The following is an 18,015-nucleotide window of genomic DNA, read 5'->3' on the forward strand; positions in this document are numbered from 1 at the left end:
ACTACTAAAAAAAGTCAATGAATAATAATCTCGGCTCCAACCTTAACGATTATGATTACTTGATAATATATTCGAAGTACTACAACAACTGAAGCTGATGCTACTGGTGACGCGGTGGATTTTTTTTCTCATTTAATAAATTTCGCAAACATCGCGCAAAGGTTCATCATAATTTTAAGCGCTTAAAGATTAATGCGCGCAATACAAGCTATTAGAATTAAACAAAAGAGACAAAAACCAAAAGTGTTATGAGGGCTTTTAAAGATACCAAAACTAAATACTACAAGCATATAATTAAACATTTTAATATAATTATTAATTGGTAATAAACGATTGATCTTACAATACCTAGGAACAATTAAAACATACATATACTCTATAAAAATATGCGAAACAAAAACACTAACACTATAATTATCCAGAAAAAATACGCTGTTTTATATAAGTAAATTCTAAAAACAAGGATTCAAGTTATATTCGGACTTAATTACTGTATTACATGATTACTTTCAAAATTTAAATTTTAAAAGTTATCGGTATACATTTTCTCAAAGGATTAGTTGATTGTCTTATATAAGTATATTATAATATATAGCAGACGTTAACTGCTTGTTTTGTTGTACTAGTTTTTTTTTAATAGTTATGTTTTTTTTTCTTTTGGAAAATTTTAATGGGTTAACAAATTTACACTGGAACTGTAGGTGTGTATAAAAAACATTTGAATTTGTTAAAACAAAAAAATCGTAAGGGCAAAGGCCAATGGTTAAATAAATGAAAAACTTCTCGATTATTTAGATTTGTGGACATATTATTTGTGCTTATAAATTCTAATATATATTTTTTTCTTTTCTTGGTTCCCGTCTATTTACTATAAGGAATGGTTATTTTTAAAATGATTTAAGCGCATAAAATAAATCAATTTATTTAAATACAACCATGAAATATATAATAAATTATACTTAAACTTATAATCCTTACATACCTACATACATATTTACATGCGAATGTTTGCATTAATGCATATTTTTGAATTGATAATTTTACACAAAATACTGCGAACATAATATGGGTTATTGCAGAAAAATTATTTTAAGAGAATTAAAGTTTGATATGTGACCAAATAAAATTAAACAAATAAATACACTTACAATCAGATAAAATGTTTAACATTTTTCCTCCGAAATAATTTTTGTTATGCCGAAGTTACCCAAAAAGTTGAGTTTCTGAAGGTGTTTCTGGGTAATCATTCACTACCTTGAAGGTCCTCTGGATATACACTCGTAGCGTGATATCTTTGGAGTAATTTATTCTATAGTTACATATACTGTATGTATATGTATATATATTCCGAGTCTTGTTCTAGTCTAGTCTAGTTTTTATTTATTTTATTGGGATATTCGTTAGGTGTGAGTTTACATGTCCAATGAATCCCATCTCATCTCATCTAACCTCGCTCGCCCTACACAAATACATACATATGTGAGTTTCTCTAGGAACTAGGAGCACTATGTCATTGAGATAATTTACATACTGTAGTATAAACAGGTGCCGTTTTTAACTTTTCCTATAAATTAATGTACAATTAGATGAATGATAATAAAAAACTAACGTTTATTTCTTCTGAGGTATAATAAATTACAAGAAACTTATCAATTAGAAATAACAAATTTGTCAGCCATAAAAATTCACAATCAATCGGGGCGATTTCATACAAAGGTACAAGACGAATTTTGAATTTTCTATATTTTGGAAACATCACTGGATCTGACTTTCTTTCCCTTCTCGCAGAATTCAATCAGGTAGGAGACCACTCCAGATAAGACTATAAATGCTCCAGCAAAATAGAATGTGTCGTCCCATCTGCAATCCAAAAGCATACAGATTATTCGGTAATGTAAATGGAATTGTAAATTATAATTATTTATTAGCTTGGATTTAATTTTATTATAATAGGTTAGGACTAGAATAAAACCCCAAAATGAGATTAACAGAAAAAGTGCCAAATGTCCGGGTTGAGGTCTTGAACACGTATTTACATACAATTGTAAAGATTTGCTTCAAGTTCACAAAATGTCTTAAAACCGGCAGTACTTGGTTTCTCCCTTAAAAAACCGTCCTTACCTCTTTAAATGGAATATGGTTTCATAAACACAAATTTACATATTTTTAAAAGTTGAATAAAATAAATTATAATATAGGGTACAGACAATCAACAGCACTAGATGTTAAAAACGGTTTTGTTTAACTCACCTCAGCGTCATTTCAAAAATTGCGCCAGCAATTGGTGGCCCCACTATCATACCGACGCCCTGAACCAACAGCACCAAACCATAGGCGCAAGTAAAATCTTCCAAGTTCACAATTCTTACGCAAATGCTTGGCGTAAGCGAATAAGAACTGGCAAATGTGAAACCGAAGACTATACAGGTTAGCAATAGTTCAACATAGGTGTTCACCACGAGTGGCATTAGAAGCACCGCGATTCCACAAACTAAAAAGGTGAATATATTAATGATCAAGAAACAATATATCAATTATAATATAAAAAATATATCAGATTATCTGATTGCGACGCTAACTTACCTACCATACACGCCGAATAGCAGATATTCACATTCATCCAAGAACGATCGCCCACATATCCCAGACCGATCATGCCGATTGTTTGCGCGATTCCAATAACCGAAATCATATGCGCACTCTCCGCTGCTTCGTAGCCGTGAATTTTCATATGCTCCGGCAGATAAAGATATGGAATCATGAACCTATAATTAGGATTACCAATATTAGTCACACTTGATTTCCTTTGTGTGTAAATGGAACCGATTTTTGGTCGTTGAAACTCTCGCTTACCAAATGAACAAAAATAATATTGACAAATTAAATAGTGTAAATTGCGCATCCGCAAATAATGAGAATTTAAACGACGACTTCATGGCGCCAACCGCATATTCGTACCAAGTCTGCAAAACAGGCAATATCATAAATTCTAAATGAGTTTTTTTTTTATAAATTTAAACATCTACTGTATATGTAGACTAAGTTATATTAAAATTACAAACCAATATATATTTCGAAACATCACACGACATTACCATTATAGGACCATACTTGTTCTCACGTAATAACAATAAACTCGTTTCCTTGTTAAAACGCGCACGTAATCCTAATTTTATCTTACAAAGGGTGGTAAATTTCTTCCTCGGTGATACCGTTTACAGAATACATTTTCAAAGAGTTTCATACCTTACTTATGTATAATAAGAAAATGCTAATTTTAAAGGTTGTAAGCCTCTCCCTTTTGGATTATTTTATTTATTATTTTGAGCTATGATAAAGAATATAATCAGAAAAAGGTGTAAAAGTCGCTTCCAAAAAGGAATAACAATGCACAATAAAGAACTGTCACTACTACACTCCTACACCTTTATGGGATTAGTAAAATTTATTTCGTGGCGTCTACCCTCATTTATATCCCTTATTTATTATTTACTTACCTCTTCTTTCACCTTTGCGTATACCGCTGTAGAATGCCGAAAGATATTCGGACAGGAAGTTGTACGGCGAAAATATGGTTTCAAAGTTGTACTACGGTCACGTGAGATATTATTGTGTATTTGAATATTCTTCTGAAGATTGGCACTCGGTATTGAGCTAGTTTGTCGTAGATTCAAGCATGATATCAACTTCATTGGTGGGCTATGAGCTTCTATACAATGTTTGGAGTCTTTGAAAACATCATTTTCAAGCTTCAAAATATTTGTACAATTAGGCAGATTTTTTACATTATCTTCAAAAATTAGTGAAGAACCGTTATTATTTAATCTACGGGCAATCTCATTTGATAACTGCTTATTATACTCGGCATTAATAGATTCTATATTCAACTCTTCGACTTCAATTGTAGTCTCAGTAATGTCACCTATGAGTGCGTTAATTTGGGACTCTATAATGACTGCTGTTTTCTTGGGTCCATTTGATGTCAAAGATGGCATGTTTCCATGAGAAGACGATTTCATATCGTCTCTAAATCGTTGTGACAAATGCGGATTCAGACTTCTGACTTTATACTCGTGGTCTAAATTTTGAGATCTCCAGAGCATCTCGCTATATAAACGTTTCATGTAATTGGTATCATGGATTTCTTTTTTCCCACTTGCATTACTTTTAGTCAAAATGATTTCATTTAACGTATCCTTCGTTGGATTTTCTTTATGGTTTATAATGGAAATGGGAGATATGGGTAAACTTTGTGAACGAGTTTCCTTTTCTAGTCTTTTTTCTCCACTTAACCAGTCAGGAGCACGCATTAACGCACCACAGATGCAAGTGTTCAGCATAGTGCCGGCGAGAATTAATGTGGCTATTCTCCAACCGTAGCTATCAATAAGCCATTGGGTCAGAGGTGCGTATAGTAATGTGCCGATTCCCGTGCCAGATGCAGCAATGCCAGTAGCGAATGTTCGTTTCTTATCAAACCAAATAGCGATTGATACAATTGCTGTTACATATCCTATTCCCAGTCCCAAACCAGATATGATACCAAAGGTCAACATCAACATTTCAACAGAGTTACAAAGTGAGGAGAGACCAAATCCGACGGCTGATAGAAAACCTCCAAATATGGTCATTTTACGACAGCCATATTTATCAACCAGATTCGACCAAATCGGTCCCATTAATAGTGGCACAGAATAAAATAATGAACTAATCCACGCCGTCTTTGAAGCAGATTCTCCAAAGTAATTTAACAATTCGGAATTAATCAGACCAAATGAGAACCCTAAACCATCAGCGATTAGTGAAACAATGAGTGAGGCTACTACAATGATCCAGCCGTAACCACCATCAGGTACCGCTGGCGTCTTCTTATCTGTCAAGCTCGAACCAATCGAGTCGGCCGATTCATTAGAGATAAGACGATTCGACGTTCTCGTGGCATTACGTCTATCAAACATTGTGAGTGTTTCTTTACTAATGGTAGTGGTCAGGCGGTCATTGCCATCGTTCACCCTTATTGGACAGCAATTCAGCAGACGCTCGTTGATAACATGGTCGCAGCTTGTAGAATGTCTGAGAAACTCAACCTCAATATAATCCTGTTGGCTATATGATGTATTACATCTCATTTCAGTTGATGAGGGTATTATCTGACCTATTGTAGTATTTGGGTTGTTTGCGTCTACGATTGGATGTTTCAAAACCATGCTGTTTTCTTACTGATTTTACAATTAGTTGCGAGTCGGCAGTTTAAAGTGACACTGAGATTAAACTTGCTTGTAGGTTTTGTTGAATCCTGTTTACGTTCAATTAAATTGTCACAGGTAGATTCCTCTTGTATTTAGCAATGTAACATAATTAATTTGATTAATTTATTATTTCACTCTACATTTATATTACAGTTCTCAGCACAATCATTTGTAAACATGTACACGCGGTAACGGAACGTCTGAATCGCTCTGATTACTTTCGAATCTAAAACTAATGGCGCACTACGTCTGACGGAATTGGCGGACTTATTGCGACTGCAGCGCTGTAGGTGATAACACAGCTCGGGAAGTCTAATCGTAACTGTGCGCGTCCACAAAAGACGCTGCGCTGAACTGAGAGTGGAGCACTCTGTCGGAACAGAATTTCTACACACCCATATGTAAGTATTTGGTATGTAAGTACAAGTAAGTGATAGTTCGACACAAAGGGAAGACAAGTGCGTGTATTGGACTGATTGAGCTTTTGTTTAATTTAAAAGCCACAAGTATATAAAACATAATTGATATACCTAATACGAGATTACTCTGAATTGTAATGTAGATAGAAAATTTCAATTGAGGTCGAACCAACAATGATCCGAGCCCAAGAAGCTTTTAATTTGAAAAAATGCCAATACGATTATCAATAATGAAAGTACTGATGTTCTCATAACACATTTCTTCTGAGAGAATGCGAAAGTTTGATAAGATAAGAAACTGATTAAAAATATTTTAAACACTTTTGCGAAACTAGAGATTCTGATTTATGCCAATCGCGATTTGGTAATTATTACAAAATCTTGCTGATATATTATAGTATTTTAAGAATGTTTTAAGGTATTTAGCATGCGTGGTGCAGTCAGTGTCAGAAAGTGCTTATTACGATGGGTCTGCATGCTTAAATAGTCAAGGCTAAATTATTTTATTTTATTTTATTAATATTAATTTCTTTGATGTAATACTGTCTCTTATACACATCTAGATGTGTATAAGAGACAGGTGTCAGAAAGTGCTTATTACGATGGGTCTGCATGCTTAAATAGTCAAGGCTAAATTATTTTATTTTATTTTATTAATATTAATTTCTTTGATGTAATATCTGTAGAGACTTCGCAGGACACCTTCCTCACTTTCCCGTAGTACAGAACTAACCGAAACACCGAACGAGTATTGAAAAAAATGGAGCTTGAATCAATTAGTCTGGGCTAGTTTAATTTACTGTTAGGTTCATATACAATTGGCATATATGTATTTACATATGTTAGTATGCTTGTATGGATACCAATACATAACTGAGTGGAAACTTGTTGGTATACTGTGTTCAACTAAGGGAGGCTTAAGTATTTTGTCTTCTTAGTAGCAATGTAGGTAAGATTCATGGAATATTTATTTTTGTATAAGTGCGAATCCTAATGCGAGGAACTAGTTGCTGCCGAGTGGCTGATCGAAACCGAAAAAAAGTAGTTTTCTTAATAATTTTTCTCTTACCTTTCTATACGAAAAACCGGGAATTGGCGACCTCTAGATACGCTGAACGAAAACTTTTCGGAAATAAGGCCTATGAAAATAGTTAGTTAACTGAATACTTGAAGTCCATTAAGGATTTGTTATTGTTTACTTTAAATTCAAAAATTTAAAAATTGTAATATAATTTATTTGTATTGCGTAATTTTATATTTATTAAAACTTTACTGTTTTACAGCACAATGAGCATAAACGTCTGCACGTCCTTATAAATGAGTATTTGAGTGGTTTATACAATATTTTGTCGCTGTTTGTGTAAATGTGCATGTGTGTGAATATCTCTTTCCCTCTATTTTAAGGTGCTAAGTCTATGTCAGTTTACTCCCCTCCATCTTTCTCCCAATACTTCAGCCGGATGTATACTTTAATTCAAGATTACATGTCCAATTGATTTTTATGTAAAACTGTAAGGGTTTTTTGTTAAAAACACATAGTGCGTAATTAAAGACATTTGTGAATCTAAGAATACTATCAGTGTAACCGAAAAACGTAAAAATATTTGGCAAGTATAAGTCAACAATATTTAGATAAATGTTTATATAATGGCATAAAAGTATCTTTTTTTCCTTTTGTGCGCTAACTTAAGTATTAGATGGCTGAGTCTTTAACTGTTTTCTGTTTTCATCACAATATTTTTATATCGGTTTGTACAAAAGGCAAATAAAGGCGAAGGCGATAAATTGCTTTGTTACATGGAACATCTTCGCTTTATATATGTACATAGATGTTAAGACAAACTACATACGTAAAAGCTAAAAATATAATTTATAGCCAATGAACTCGATTATTTAAAGTAAAAAACAATGGGTTGATTAATTAATTCTTCTGAAAGCAGTTTGGTAATATATATCAATAATTGATTTGTGTAAAGTTTGATTGGTTTTATCCCCACAGACATTCATACATACTTACTGTGCACTCGTGTGCTATGAAAAGCTGATCGGGTGAGCGGTATATAGTACTCTTACATACTCTCGCAACAAGTTGCAGCAGAATAAAAACTAACTAATCGAAATTTACATATAATTGTATTATCCATCATATATATAAATTATCCAGATGACGAGACGAGTTGAAATCCGTCTGTCTGTCCATTCGTTATAACCTTTCGAGACCACAGACCTAATCTATCTGTGAGGTAGCTTAATGCAATTCAGACAGCATCTTTTTGTTGTAATTATATGATGTGACATAAAAAAGCCTTCATATTCTACATACATACAAATTTCGTTGTTCTAGCAGACTTTATGCAGAATATGTCTTAAAATTGCATAGAAACATGTCCTCGAGTTCATTTAATAGAGATATTTTAAAGAGAAGAGTTCATTTAAAGAGAATAGAATCTTGATCGAAATGAATATTATGAACAGACTGTGCCAAAACTACGTTCACTTCAACCAGAGCACACTGTATATGTATGTATATTTTATGTGTTTATCTAAAGTACTTTAGAATGTGGATTTGATTTTTGTATATTATATATGTGTATCATTAGTAATATCCACAATATTTTATATATAGTAAATAGTTCTTGAGCGAAATTAATGTTTTTGGATTTTTTGTTATTTGGTTTTTATATCAATATTTTTAAGCAATTCTTCTCTCTTGAATAAATGGACTCACTTAAAAAAAAGTAAAGTTGCGTTGTTGCGTTGACTAGATTCAAATACGATTAATTTTGCGCATTATTTGATTCACGGCTTATTCTTTTATTTCCTGCATATTTATTATGCATTCTGTGTGTAGTAATGATTTCGGTGTGTACAAACACAAAATGAAAACACAGAACGCACAAATTATTGTAAAGGACCAAATAAATGCAATTCATACTTACATTAAATATGTTCGAAATCTATATATTGTATTATTTTTAGAATTTTCTGTTCGTTGCAAAAACCTTCCAACTGGCAGATTGAAAATTAAGAAAATGAAAACCTTTGCCACCTATCTGTCAATTTATTTACAAATCAATCATCAATTAAGTTTTTATTCTTCGTTTTATCAATTTACAGAACACAAATTGGTCTGTTGTACTGGTCTTTGAATTATTTATGTAGGTGTGGTAAAAAAACGTTAAATTGTTGGGTGTGAATTTGTTGATATCACAAAGATACGAAGTAGCTTGGATATCGTGTTATTTTTATAATAATAAATGTGCATTATCTAAGAGTGTATACATGTTCGTTTGCAAATTAAAATTGTTAATCGTCAAGTATGTGAGAACTATTTGTAAGCTTGGTTCAGATTAAATTTAATAAATACATATATACAATACATAAAAATATTATAATGTATGGTATACAGTTGTAAAAAATATGTACATATGTACAGGCATATGTTGTACTTGTAACATAGAAGACTTTGTTGCTATGAACTTTTTATGAAATTTCATGCATCCCCACTCTCTATCAGGGATTCGTAATTTAATGTATTAAATTAGTTCTCTTAGTGTCGGAGACATCACTGTCGCTGCCTTTTTCTCGCTTCTCACAAAATTCTATCAAATAGGAGGCCACACCAGATAAGGCAACAAATACACCGGCAAAGTAGAATGCGTTATCCCATCTGTGAAAAGATTAAATTAATATTTAGTTTAGTTAAGTTACATAAATAATTGAGTGCGTTTAAAAGTACCTAGAAGAGAAGTTTTTACTGCCTATCGACCATCTAAGTGTAATCGACAGAGAAATCACAAATATATACATAAATAAACCTATGCGCATTTCTAATGTTTTTGGAATTTTGGTATAAATTTGTGTATTTGCATACATTTAGGCTCACAACATTTCTATGAAACCAGCAAAATTTTACTTAAACACATTGACGTCAAAGGCGAATCAGAAGTGTGTAGTTATCTATAATGGAAACCGGACATATTGGCGGTTGAAAAAGTCTTTTCGTATTTCGTCAATAAATGTCGTTGCAGTCGTATATCTTCAGTGCTACCAATCACATTGTGTCATACCATATAGTGTTTGAAAAGTGAATTTTAAGCTTCATTTAACCAAAAATTAAATTCGAGGAAGTTGAAAAATAGTTACAGCTGTTCAAAAGTGAGTGAAGATAATGAAGAAAGTCGCTATATTTTGAAGTTTTTGTATAAAAAATGGAAGAATGCCACGCAAGTCACCAATGAAATCTGTGAAGTTTACGAAGTCGATGCTATATCAGTTCGTGTGGCTCACATCGCTAAGGATGTTAACGTTCATCATTATACGGTTTTGACATCTGCGATTCTTTGCTGAAACGAAATGAAATCGAACCATTTCTGAAGCGAATGGTAACAGGAAACGAAAAGTTGATCAAATACGACAATAATGCGTGAAAAGATTATGGTCAATGCGTGACGGAGCTCAACAAATGGTCGCAAAGCCAGGATTGACGCCTCTAAAGGTTATGCTGAGTATTTGATGCGATTGGAAAGGATATGAACTGCTCCGGCCTGGTCGAACGATTGATTTTACATTTTACCTGATGAGATTGAAGCAAGAAATCGAAAAAAAGGTCAGAAGTGATCAACAGAAAGGGAGCGCTTAGCTAGGAAGTTTTGTTGCATCCACCATATAGCCCTGACTTTGCACCATCGGACTACCGTTTGTTTCGGTCAATGCAGAACTCCCTTAATGGAGTTGTAGTTTTTCGAAGCGACCAAAATTCTACATATTTGGCTCATTGAAGTTCATTATAAATATAAAAAAAAATTAAGGGTGATTAGAAATACGAAACGACTTTTCGACTACCCAATATCAATAATCCATTATTCAATATCGGTTAGATTTCACAATAGTAGATATCTATGATTCAGCGTAAGATATTATTTCTCTGGGATTGCGGTTTGGTCAAGGTTGCACTTACCTTAGCGTAATTTCATAAATAGCGCCTGCAATTGGGGGCCCTGCAATCATGCCAACACCTTGTACTAAGAGCACCAGTCCATAGGCACACGTAAAATCATCTAAATCCACAATACTGACCAAAATGCTAGGTGTAAATGAAAATGAGCTAGCGAAAGTGAACCCAAAGATGATGCACACCAACAGCAGTCCAATATAACTGCTTACAAGAACCGGCATTAGAAGCACAGATATGCCACAAACTGAAAGTAAAACAAAAGTAAAAACTCATAAGTATGCGAGTATATATGTATATATATATATATACTTGTATATTTATTTATAAACTAATCCTACAATCCTTATGCTCCCACATTTAAGAGCTTTTTATCTTGTGTGTAGTCGTCATTGAGAATTTCTATGCGATCCTGTTGTGTTACAAACTTAGTCTACTCCACAGGCATTCATTTACAAATTTCATCTTGTTGTTGTTATAGTTTGATTCACATATTTTATAAATGTTATACGTAATACTTTAATTATTAGAATATAAAATCATTTGCCTATTTCTGCATTTCGTACTTACCCACCATACACGCCGAATAGCAGACATTCACATTCATCCAGGAGCGATCGCCTACATAACCCAGACCGATCATGCCGATGGTTTGAGCGATTCCAATGGCCGATATCATTTGTGCGCTGTCCGTCGTTTCATAGCCATGCAGCTTCATATGCTCCGGTAGATAAAGGTAGGGGATAATGAACCTGTGTTAAAAAGAGAAAAAGCAAACTTTCAATCTTTGCTATATATTCGCCAATCATACGAGTATAACATATAGAACAAGCTTTGGTATATAAGGTGCTCAAACAAATATATTATACAACTCTGACGGTGCAGCTCTGCATTAACATGTCTTCTGACGCATATGCAATTGTGAGGTTTTTTCTTTGGTGAAGAAATTTTTCTTTCCGCATAACTCGTATCAGAATTTCTTACTTCGATTGAGGAGATGATAGGTGACGGAGCTCAATCATACCGCATTTTCAAATTTCATGATCATATTGAAATATATTGTAATGACATGCTGGGTTGGTTTTGGATAAAGCATTTATTGTAACCAATCGATTCTTGCAAATACCTACCAGATACGTTTTTTTATATGAATGTGAACTTACTTACCAAATGAATAGAAACAAGGTGGATAAATTGAATAGAGTAAATTTCATGTCCGCGAACAATGAAAAATCAAATACTGTCTTCATTGTGTCGATCATACTCTCGTACCAGGTCTGAAAATATATAATTCTATCAATTCTTCACTTTATTGTTATTTAAAATCAAGAGCATATTGAAATAGTTTCAGACGTAGTGCAGACAATAGAGAAATGAGAGCAAGGATCAAAATAGGGACAAACAGTTTTTACGATTGCTCTTGGGTTGACGTTTTAGTACTCTCCACGTTATATTATATTGGAGAAAAAAGTAAATGCTAACTAAAGTCTCACAATAAGATAGCTATTGGAGTTTTTATGCTTATTTCTACCCTTCGGCTGAGAAAATACTAGGGTGTATTTTCCAGGAGCACAGTGCCGGCTTTTGCCATTGCCATTGACACTGTAATTTGAAAATTTTACAAGGTCTTGACGGGCTAATTGAAGATGATTGAGATAGGGAAAAAGCGCTATTCAAACGGTGAGAAAGTTTCTATTGATAAAGACAACCACATTTGTAGAACATATAAAACTTACGTCTTCTTCTTCTTTCGCGATTGTTGTCATTGAGTTCCGGTATATGTTCGGGCACGACGATGCGCGCAGTCGGTAGCGATGTGTATTTAACATGGCGCCACGATAATGTATGGAGTTGCGGTGTATACGCATGTTCTTGAGGAAGTTGGAATTCCGTAAGGACGTATTATATCGCAAGCTTGGCCGAACCGACGGTTTTTTTGACTTGGAAAGCCGACGCATGCCGCTAATGCTATCGGTGCGTGCACGTTTCGTTGGCTTAGTGCCGGCATCATTTTCCGGTATTCCAATTATTGCCGCATCTTTGTGTGGTTTTCTTAAATTACCATTTACAAGTTCTGTATTACTCTTTTTAATTGACATATAATAAGTCTCATCGCTCAATATATCGACAGAATTGTGCCTCAAGCCGTTAGGTTTAAGGTCCACAAAAGATGTAGTTGCATTTTTTGCACTGAAAAAATTTTCATTCAAGGAGTAACGTGAGTTGGCCATATTGCCATCAATGGGGGAGCTACGTTGGAACTCGCGTGGTTGTGCTATAGAGTTTACACCATCTATAGTCTGTTGCGAAGAAAACGACGTACTCGATGGTGTAGCGCGACCAATTTTTTCAGAGGGCGAGAGTGTTTCTATCGAAGCCAAGAAACTCTTTCTCGCATCTTCAGCAGCTGTTTCAGCAATACCGCCCATCATTGTGTCATCGGGGGATCCAATAATGGCTGCTGTTGGATTGGGCCCAGTTGAAGACATAGATAACAGATTTTCTCGTGAAGGTGCTTCCATTCCTTCTTTATTTCTCAGTGAACGCCTACTGAGGCTCTTGATTTCGTAAACGCATTCCAAATCTTGAGAAGCTAAAAACGTCGGTAAGAAGATTTCGCTTCGATAGCGTTTCATAACGAACTCGTGTGGATCATTAATTTGTTGATTAGCCTCGGTGTTATTTTTTGTTACCAGCGTGTCAAGCACGGCCTCCTTTGTTATCCCAGTATCTAAGAGTTTTTTAATTTCTTCGAGACAAACGCTTGAATTCGAAAATGTGGTCATACTTTGTGAACGGCTTTCGAGACGATTTTCTTCTATTAACCAATCCGGATCACGCATCAACGCGCCGCAAACGCAAGTATTCAGCATAGTGCCCGCGAGAATGAGTGTGGCTCCGCGCCATCCATAACTGTCAATTAGCCATTGGGTTAGAGGTGCATACAAGAAAGTGCCGATTCCAGTTCCAGAAGCACCAATACCAGTAGCGAAAGTTCGTTTTTTATCAAACCAAAAAGCGATTGATACAACTGCTGTTACGTAACCAATACCAAGCCCCAGACCAGAAATGATACCAAAGGTCAACATCAACATTTCCACCGAGTTACAAAGTGAAGAGAGTCCAAATCCGATTGCAGATAGCAAACCTCCAAATATGGTCATTTTACGACAGCCATAATTATCAACCAGATTCGACCAGATCGGACCCATTAATAGTGGTACCGAAAAGAATAATGAACTAATCCAAGCCGTTTTCGAGGGTGACTCTCCAAAGTAATGCAACAGCTCAGAATTGATAAGTCCAAATGAGAAAGACAAGCCATCAGCAATTAGCGAAACAACGAGTGAGGCTAAAACTACGACCCAACCGTAACCGCCATCTGGTATCTCTGGCTTTTTTTTATCTGTTGAACTCGAATCAATCGAATCGCCCGATTCGTTTGATATAAGACGTTTACGTTTTTTAACATCACTCTCCTCCATCACCAAAAAGGTGGTTGTTGTTGTCGTGGTTAGACCAACATTATCGTCATTCACTGTGATGAGGCAATGTTTTAGAAGACGTTCATTGGCACCGTAGTCACCGTCATCCTCACGTAAATTACTTGCCGATAGGTCACAAAACTTTACCTCGGGAAAGAAATCATGTTTAATGGATTTGTTTAGTGGTGTTGTTGTGGGTGTAGGCGTAGGAGTTATTGATGCCACTATTGATTGTACGTCTGTCGGAGTGGATAGGGTCTGATAGACTACATTATCCGTTTTACTTTTAACATTCGTTTGATTCGCAACCATTTTTAGGTTTTATGAATTATTTTGAACAGGATAAAAGATGGATTTTCGGGCTTTATTTTACTGTGTGAAGAATGTTATAAAAACGTACGCGAGTGCCTTATGTGATAACAGACGATGGCTGTTACTATTTTTTCACTAATATTTTCCAATTAAGTTTTTTTTGTGTACGTCGGATTTCGTCTTGAACACAGTGGTTTTCAGCAATTTTTGTTATTGTACTTGGTTTTATAATTGCCTATATTTTTGTATTTCCTTTAATACTTAAATTTTATCTTGTTCTCCGATAAGGCTAGATTCTAACCGGTTCGCTGTTCTGGAGTTTCAAGTCACGACAAACAACTAGCTATTTAAAGTTCTTTTTATAACGGTATGTTGGTGAGAGTTTTAACTCCGGTTTAAATGTCACGCCACGAAACTCACTGTAACAGCGGCTGTGGCGAAAAATATAGCGTTCACGTGCGTGCTTGCACGGTATGCTCGACTTTACACTCAAAGCAGAATACCAACTGTGCACTTCAATGAGTTAAATTTTTGGAGCCCAAGCCGCGAGTTCCTGCAAATAAGCCATAAAACTCATTATATCTTTATTACAGTTCTTTGATTTGCCAAAGAGGGGTGAGATCGAATTTAATATATAACGACATACGTACATACCCTGTTTTCTACAACTTATGTATAAAATGCTTATGAATAATTACATTTATTCTCTATCAATGTTAAAAATAATATATTCGATTAGGTTAGGTTGAGTCAACGACTGATCTCTGAAATAGCTTCAAACAAGTTCTTTGAAATAGTAATGGAATTTCTGAATGATGTATGAACAAAGTGACATGAAATCATAAATCTGCTTGGCCGAATTATTTTTATTTCAACTAGTTCATTTGAATGGTGAGTCGTCCAAAATGTTTTAACCTTAACCTCGTAAAAGAAATATAGCGAAGAGAGAAGTGTTGGGGGGGTAGTTCGTTAAGAATCAAGTAACCATAAACTTGTATGTTGTTGCCAAAGAGTCTATTTATATAAAAATTACGTGTCACTTTGTTTGTCTGGGATTCGGCAACAAGGGCTTCATTAGACAAACGATAAACTTATCGGTGGTACTGCCTTACCACTGCCTTACTACTGACTGTGATTTTCGACTGGACTTGGCGGAAATAGCGTTTGGTCATAAAGGAGATCATCGGACCTATTCTTGAAGCAACCATTTTGAATGGGAAATGTAATTAAAAATGTGATCCTATTGTAGCGTATTTTAGTCACATATTGAGAATCCTTTAGAAGCTTCAGCTTCACATTTGTTTAACTTTCGCCATGCATGTATGTATACATAAATAAATCTCAAAGAAATCTGTTTTCGGTTGAATACGGTGCACTAGTGATCTCCATCTTCTCTGCCCTTTTCTAAATATAGTTGGAATTACTCTTCTCATTGTTCTCTCAACAGACACAACTTTGGGACTGATACTACGGTGAAAAATAGCTCACATAATTCCAATAGATGTTTTATGCGTTTGGAGAAGCTTACTACTTTTTATTTTCCTAATGCTAAGAGAGTCATTATCACTGATTTCGTTTATTATTTTATAGAGCATGAAACATTTTCGTTTATAATTAGTTATCTGGTACATACAAATATGCAACTTTATTGCTGAACATAAAATCGTTTGTTGTGCTGACATTTCAAAAATTTTGATATTTTTTATAATAAACTTTAACACCTCAGTAGTTTCTTTTTAATTAAGCAAGCGATTAACAGAGAAAATAACAAACTTATCATGATACCTTTGAAAGACTGCTTGGGTGAAGGCAACAACTAATTTTCGCAAACCTAACAAATAATAGATAAAAAACAATACCAAAATAAATACAATCAAGACAAGAATCGCTTGAGTTCCCTTTACTCGACCCCCTAAATATTGCGGAATCGTAGAAATTCAAAATAAGCATTAAAATAAACTGTCAAGACGAAAGAAAACAAGAGGATGGCAGATGGCTGGGAGTCGGAATGTGTACACAAATGAATTTAAATAGACCCGGCAGGAAAAAGTGGAAAACTCTCTTTAAAAAATATATATTTTATTGGACCGACCAGGGTTTTTTTTTGAAGCGCGGCCGAAGGTCCGCCCACGCAAAAAGGAGTTCAACGTGAGAAACATCTGATACAATACAACCGGGGTGTGTTTGTTCGATCAGGGCTATTAATTTGAAGCGCCACCGGAGGTCGGCTCTCAACATCTGATCACATTTGACCGTTTGTAGATCTTTCGTTATTGTTAGGTAAATAAATTTTAACAATAAGTTAAATATTGAATTAAAACTGTTTTTTGACTATATAATGTAAAATAAATGTGTACAAACGAATTCATGAAGTGTTAGTGGATATAAAAATGCAAAATATAAGTGCCAAATTAATTTTATATCGAGAAAATACGTACTTCAAATAGTGGTAATTTTCAACTCTAAACGCGAATACTACAAGCTTCCTGCGGCTATAACTATATGTATTCTTGATCTGGAGAATCTCCTCTATCCGATCATACCCATTTTATTCACGAAATCCTGGGACGGTATACTAAATTCTTCAATTATGTTACTCAATGAAGAACACTGCTTGACTTTTTAAGGAACTATCTTCTTAAATATATACACAACTTTATAGTCGTTATTTTACAAAGAAAGTCAGATTTTAAACTGGCTTAAGTGACAAATTTTTATATAATTCAAAAGAGTGACACTAAATCAATTGATGATTGATCGCTAGTGGGTGATATATATATATATATCTATATATATATACAGTTAATGAAAGGACTAACAAAAAATAAATTTTTTGAAAACGTACATTAATGTCTAATGATTCTAATTTACTTAGTTTGTTTTAATAAAAATTAATTTCCAAACAATACAAGGCAAGTTGGGTCCATAAATTGAATAAAATGTTTAAATAATATTTCTTGTACTGTGTAAATGAGAAATTTTTAGATAGGCTCTTTACAAAAAGTTGGCTAGAAGATCGAACTTAGTGTGACACGCATTCACTAAAAGTATTTCCCTGAGGGATGATATACACTGCATTTTTGTGAATTAACGTCAAACTGACTGTCCCTCTCCCCAAGGTTGGTAAATTTAAAGACGTTGATAAATATGAATATAGCCAAAATATAAATTTTGTAGTTAAATCAAGAGAGAAGGCGTTGACCACCTTCAAATAGAAGAACGACGAAAGAGTTATACTCAATGGTGGGATGCCTTTTACCCACTTTTTCGTTTAAAGGCATAAAATCATACGGCTTGGTTGGTACCAAATAGGCATTACGTTCATGCCCTTGTCATACCCTTCCTTATGTCATCCACTATTGTTTTGGGCAATTTTATTACGCAAATTGTACGAGCCGAATGACGTTTGAAGACTTTCACAAATGCACGGTGTATTTCATTCTAAATATTTCTGACGATAAAAATAGAATTTTTGTTTGGCAGTCATTCATACAGTCCACTACTTGCCTTACGTACATTTACAATTTTATAAGCGCAAATTCATATTTCTATAAAATACTAACGGAATAATGTTGTCTGAAATTTCTTGACGATTT

The 18,015-nt window shown here is 34.4% G+C and overlaps 3 protein-coding genes across 5 annotated transcripts in view; all 3 read right to left on the bottom strand.

Annotated features, from left to right (window-relative positions):
• Positions 1-1,587: 1,587 nt before the first annotated feature.
• LOC108973264 (monocarboxylate transporter 14-like) lies at positions 1,588-5,633 on the bottom strand. Its single transcript, XM_018940389.1, has 5 exons — positions 3,498-5,633; positions 2,854-2,963; positions 2,584-2,765; positions 2,251-2,491; positions 1,588-1,860 (listed from the first exon to the last, which is right to left on the bottom strand). The coding sequence occupies exons 1-5, from the start codon at positions 5,205-5,207 to the stop codon at positions 1,740-1,742; spliced, it is 2,364 nt and encodes a 787-aa protein (XP_018795934.1). The 5' UTR covers positions 5,208-5,633; the 3' UTR covers positions 1,588-1,739.
• A 3,076-nt stretch (positions 5,634-8,709) lies between these two features.
• On the bottom strand, positions 8,710-14,908 carry LOC108973262. The gene is made up of 5 exons (XM_018940388.1): positions 12,359-14,908; positions 11,790-11,899; positions 11,193-11,374; positions 10,629-10,869; positions 8,710-9,338 (listed from the first exon to the last, which is right to left on the bottom strand). The coding sequence occupies exons 1-5, from the start codon at positions 14,417-14,419 to the stop codon at positions 9,197-9,199; spliced, it is 2,736 nt and encodes a 911-aa protein (XP_018795933.1). The 5' UTR covers positions 14,420-14,908; the 3' UTR covers positions 8,710-9,196.
• The window catches only part of LOC108973265, a 30,617-nt gene continuing 27,340 nt past the window's right edge, over positions 14,739-18,015 (bottom strand). For all 3 annotated transcript variants that reach the window (XM_018940390.1, XM_018940392.1, XM_018940391.1), the window contains exon 3: positions 14,739-14,972. In XM_018940390.1, the coding sequence (XP_018795935.1) occupies positions 14,909-14,972 (64 nt within the window). In that variant the 3' untranslated portion in view covers positions 14,739-14,908. The remainder of the gene's footprint in view (positions 14,973-18,015) is intronic.

The sequence above is a fragment of the Bactrocera latifrons genome, unplaced genomic scaffold (genome assembly GCF_001853355.1).
Source record: "Bactrocera latifrons isolate USDA-ARS-PBARC rearing strain unplaced genomic scaffold, ASM185335v1 scaffold_47, whole genome shotgun sequence".
Taxonomy (NCBI): Eukaryota; Metazoa; Arthropoda; class Insecta; order Diptera; family Tephritidae; genus Bactrocera; species Bactrocera latifrons.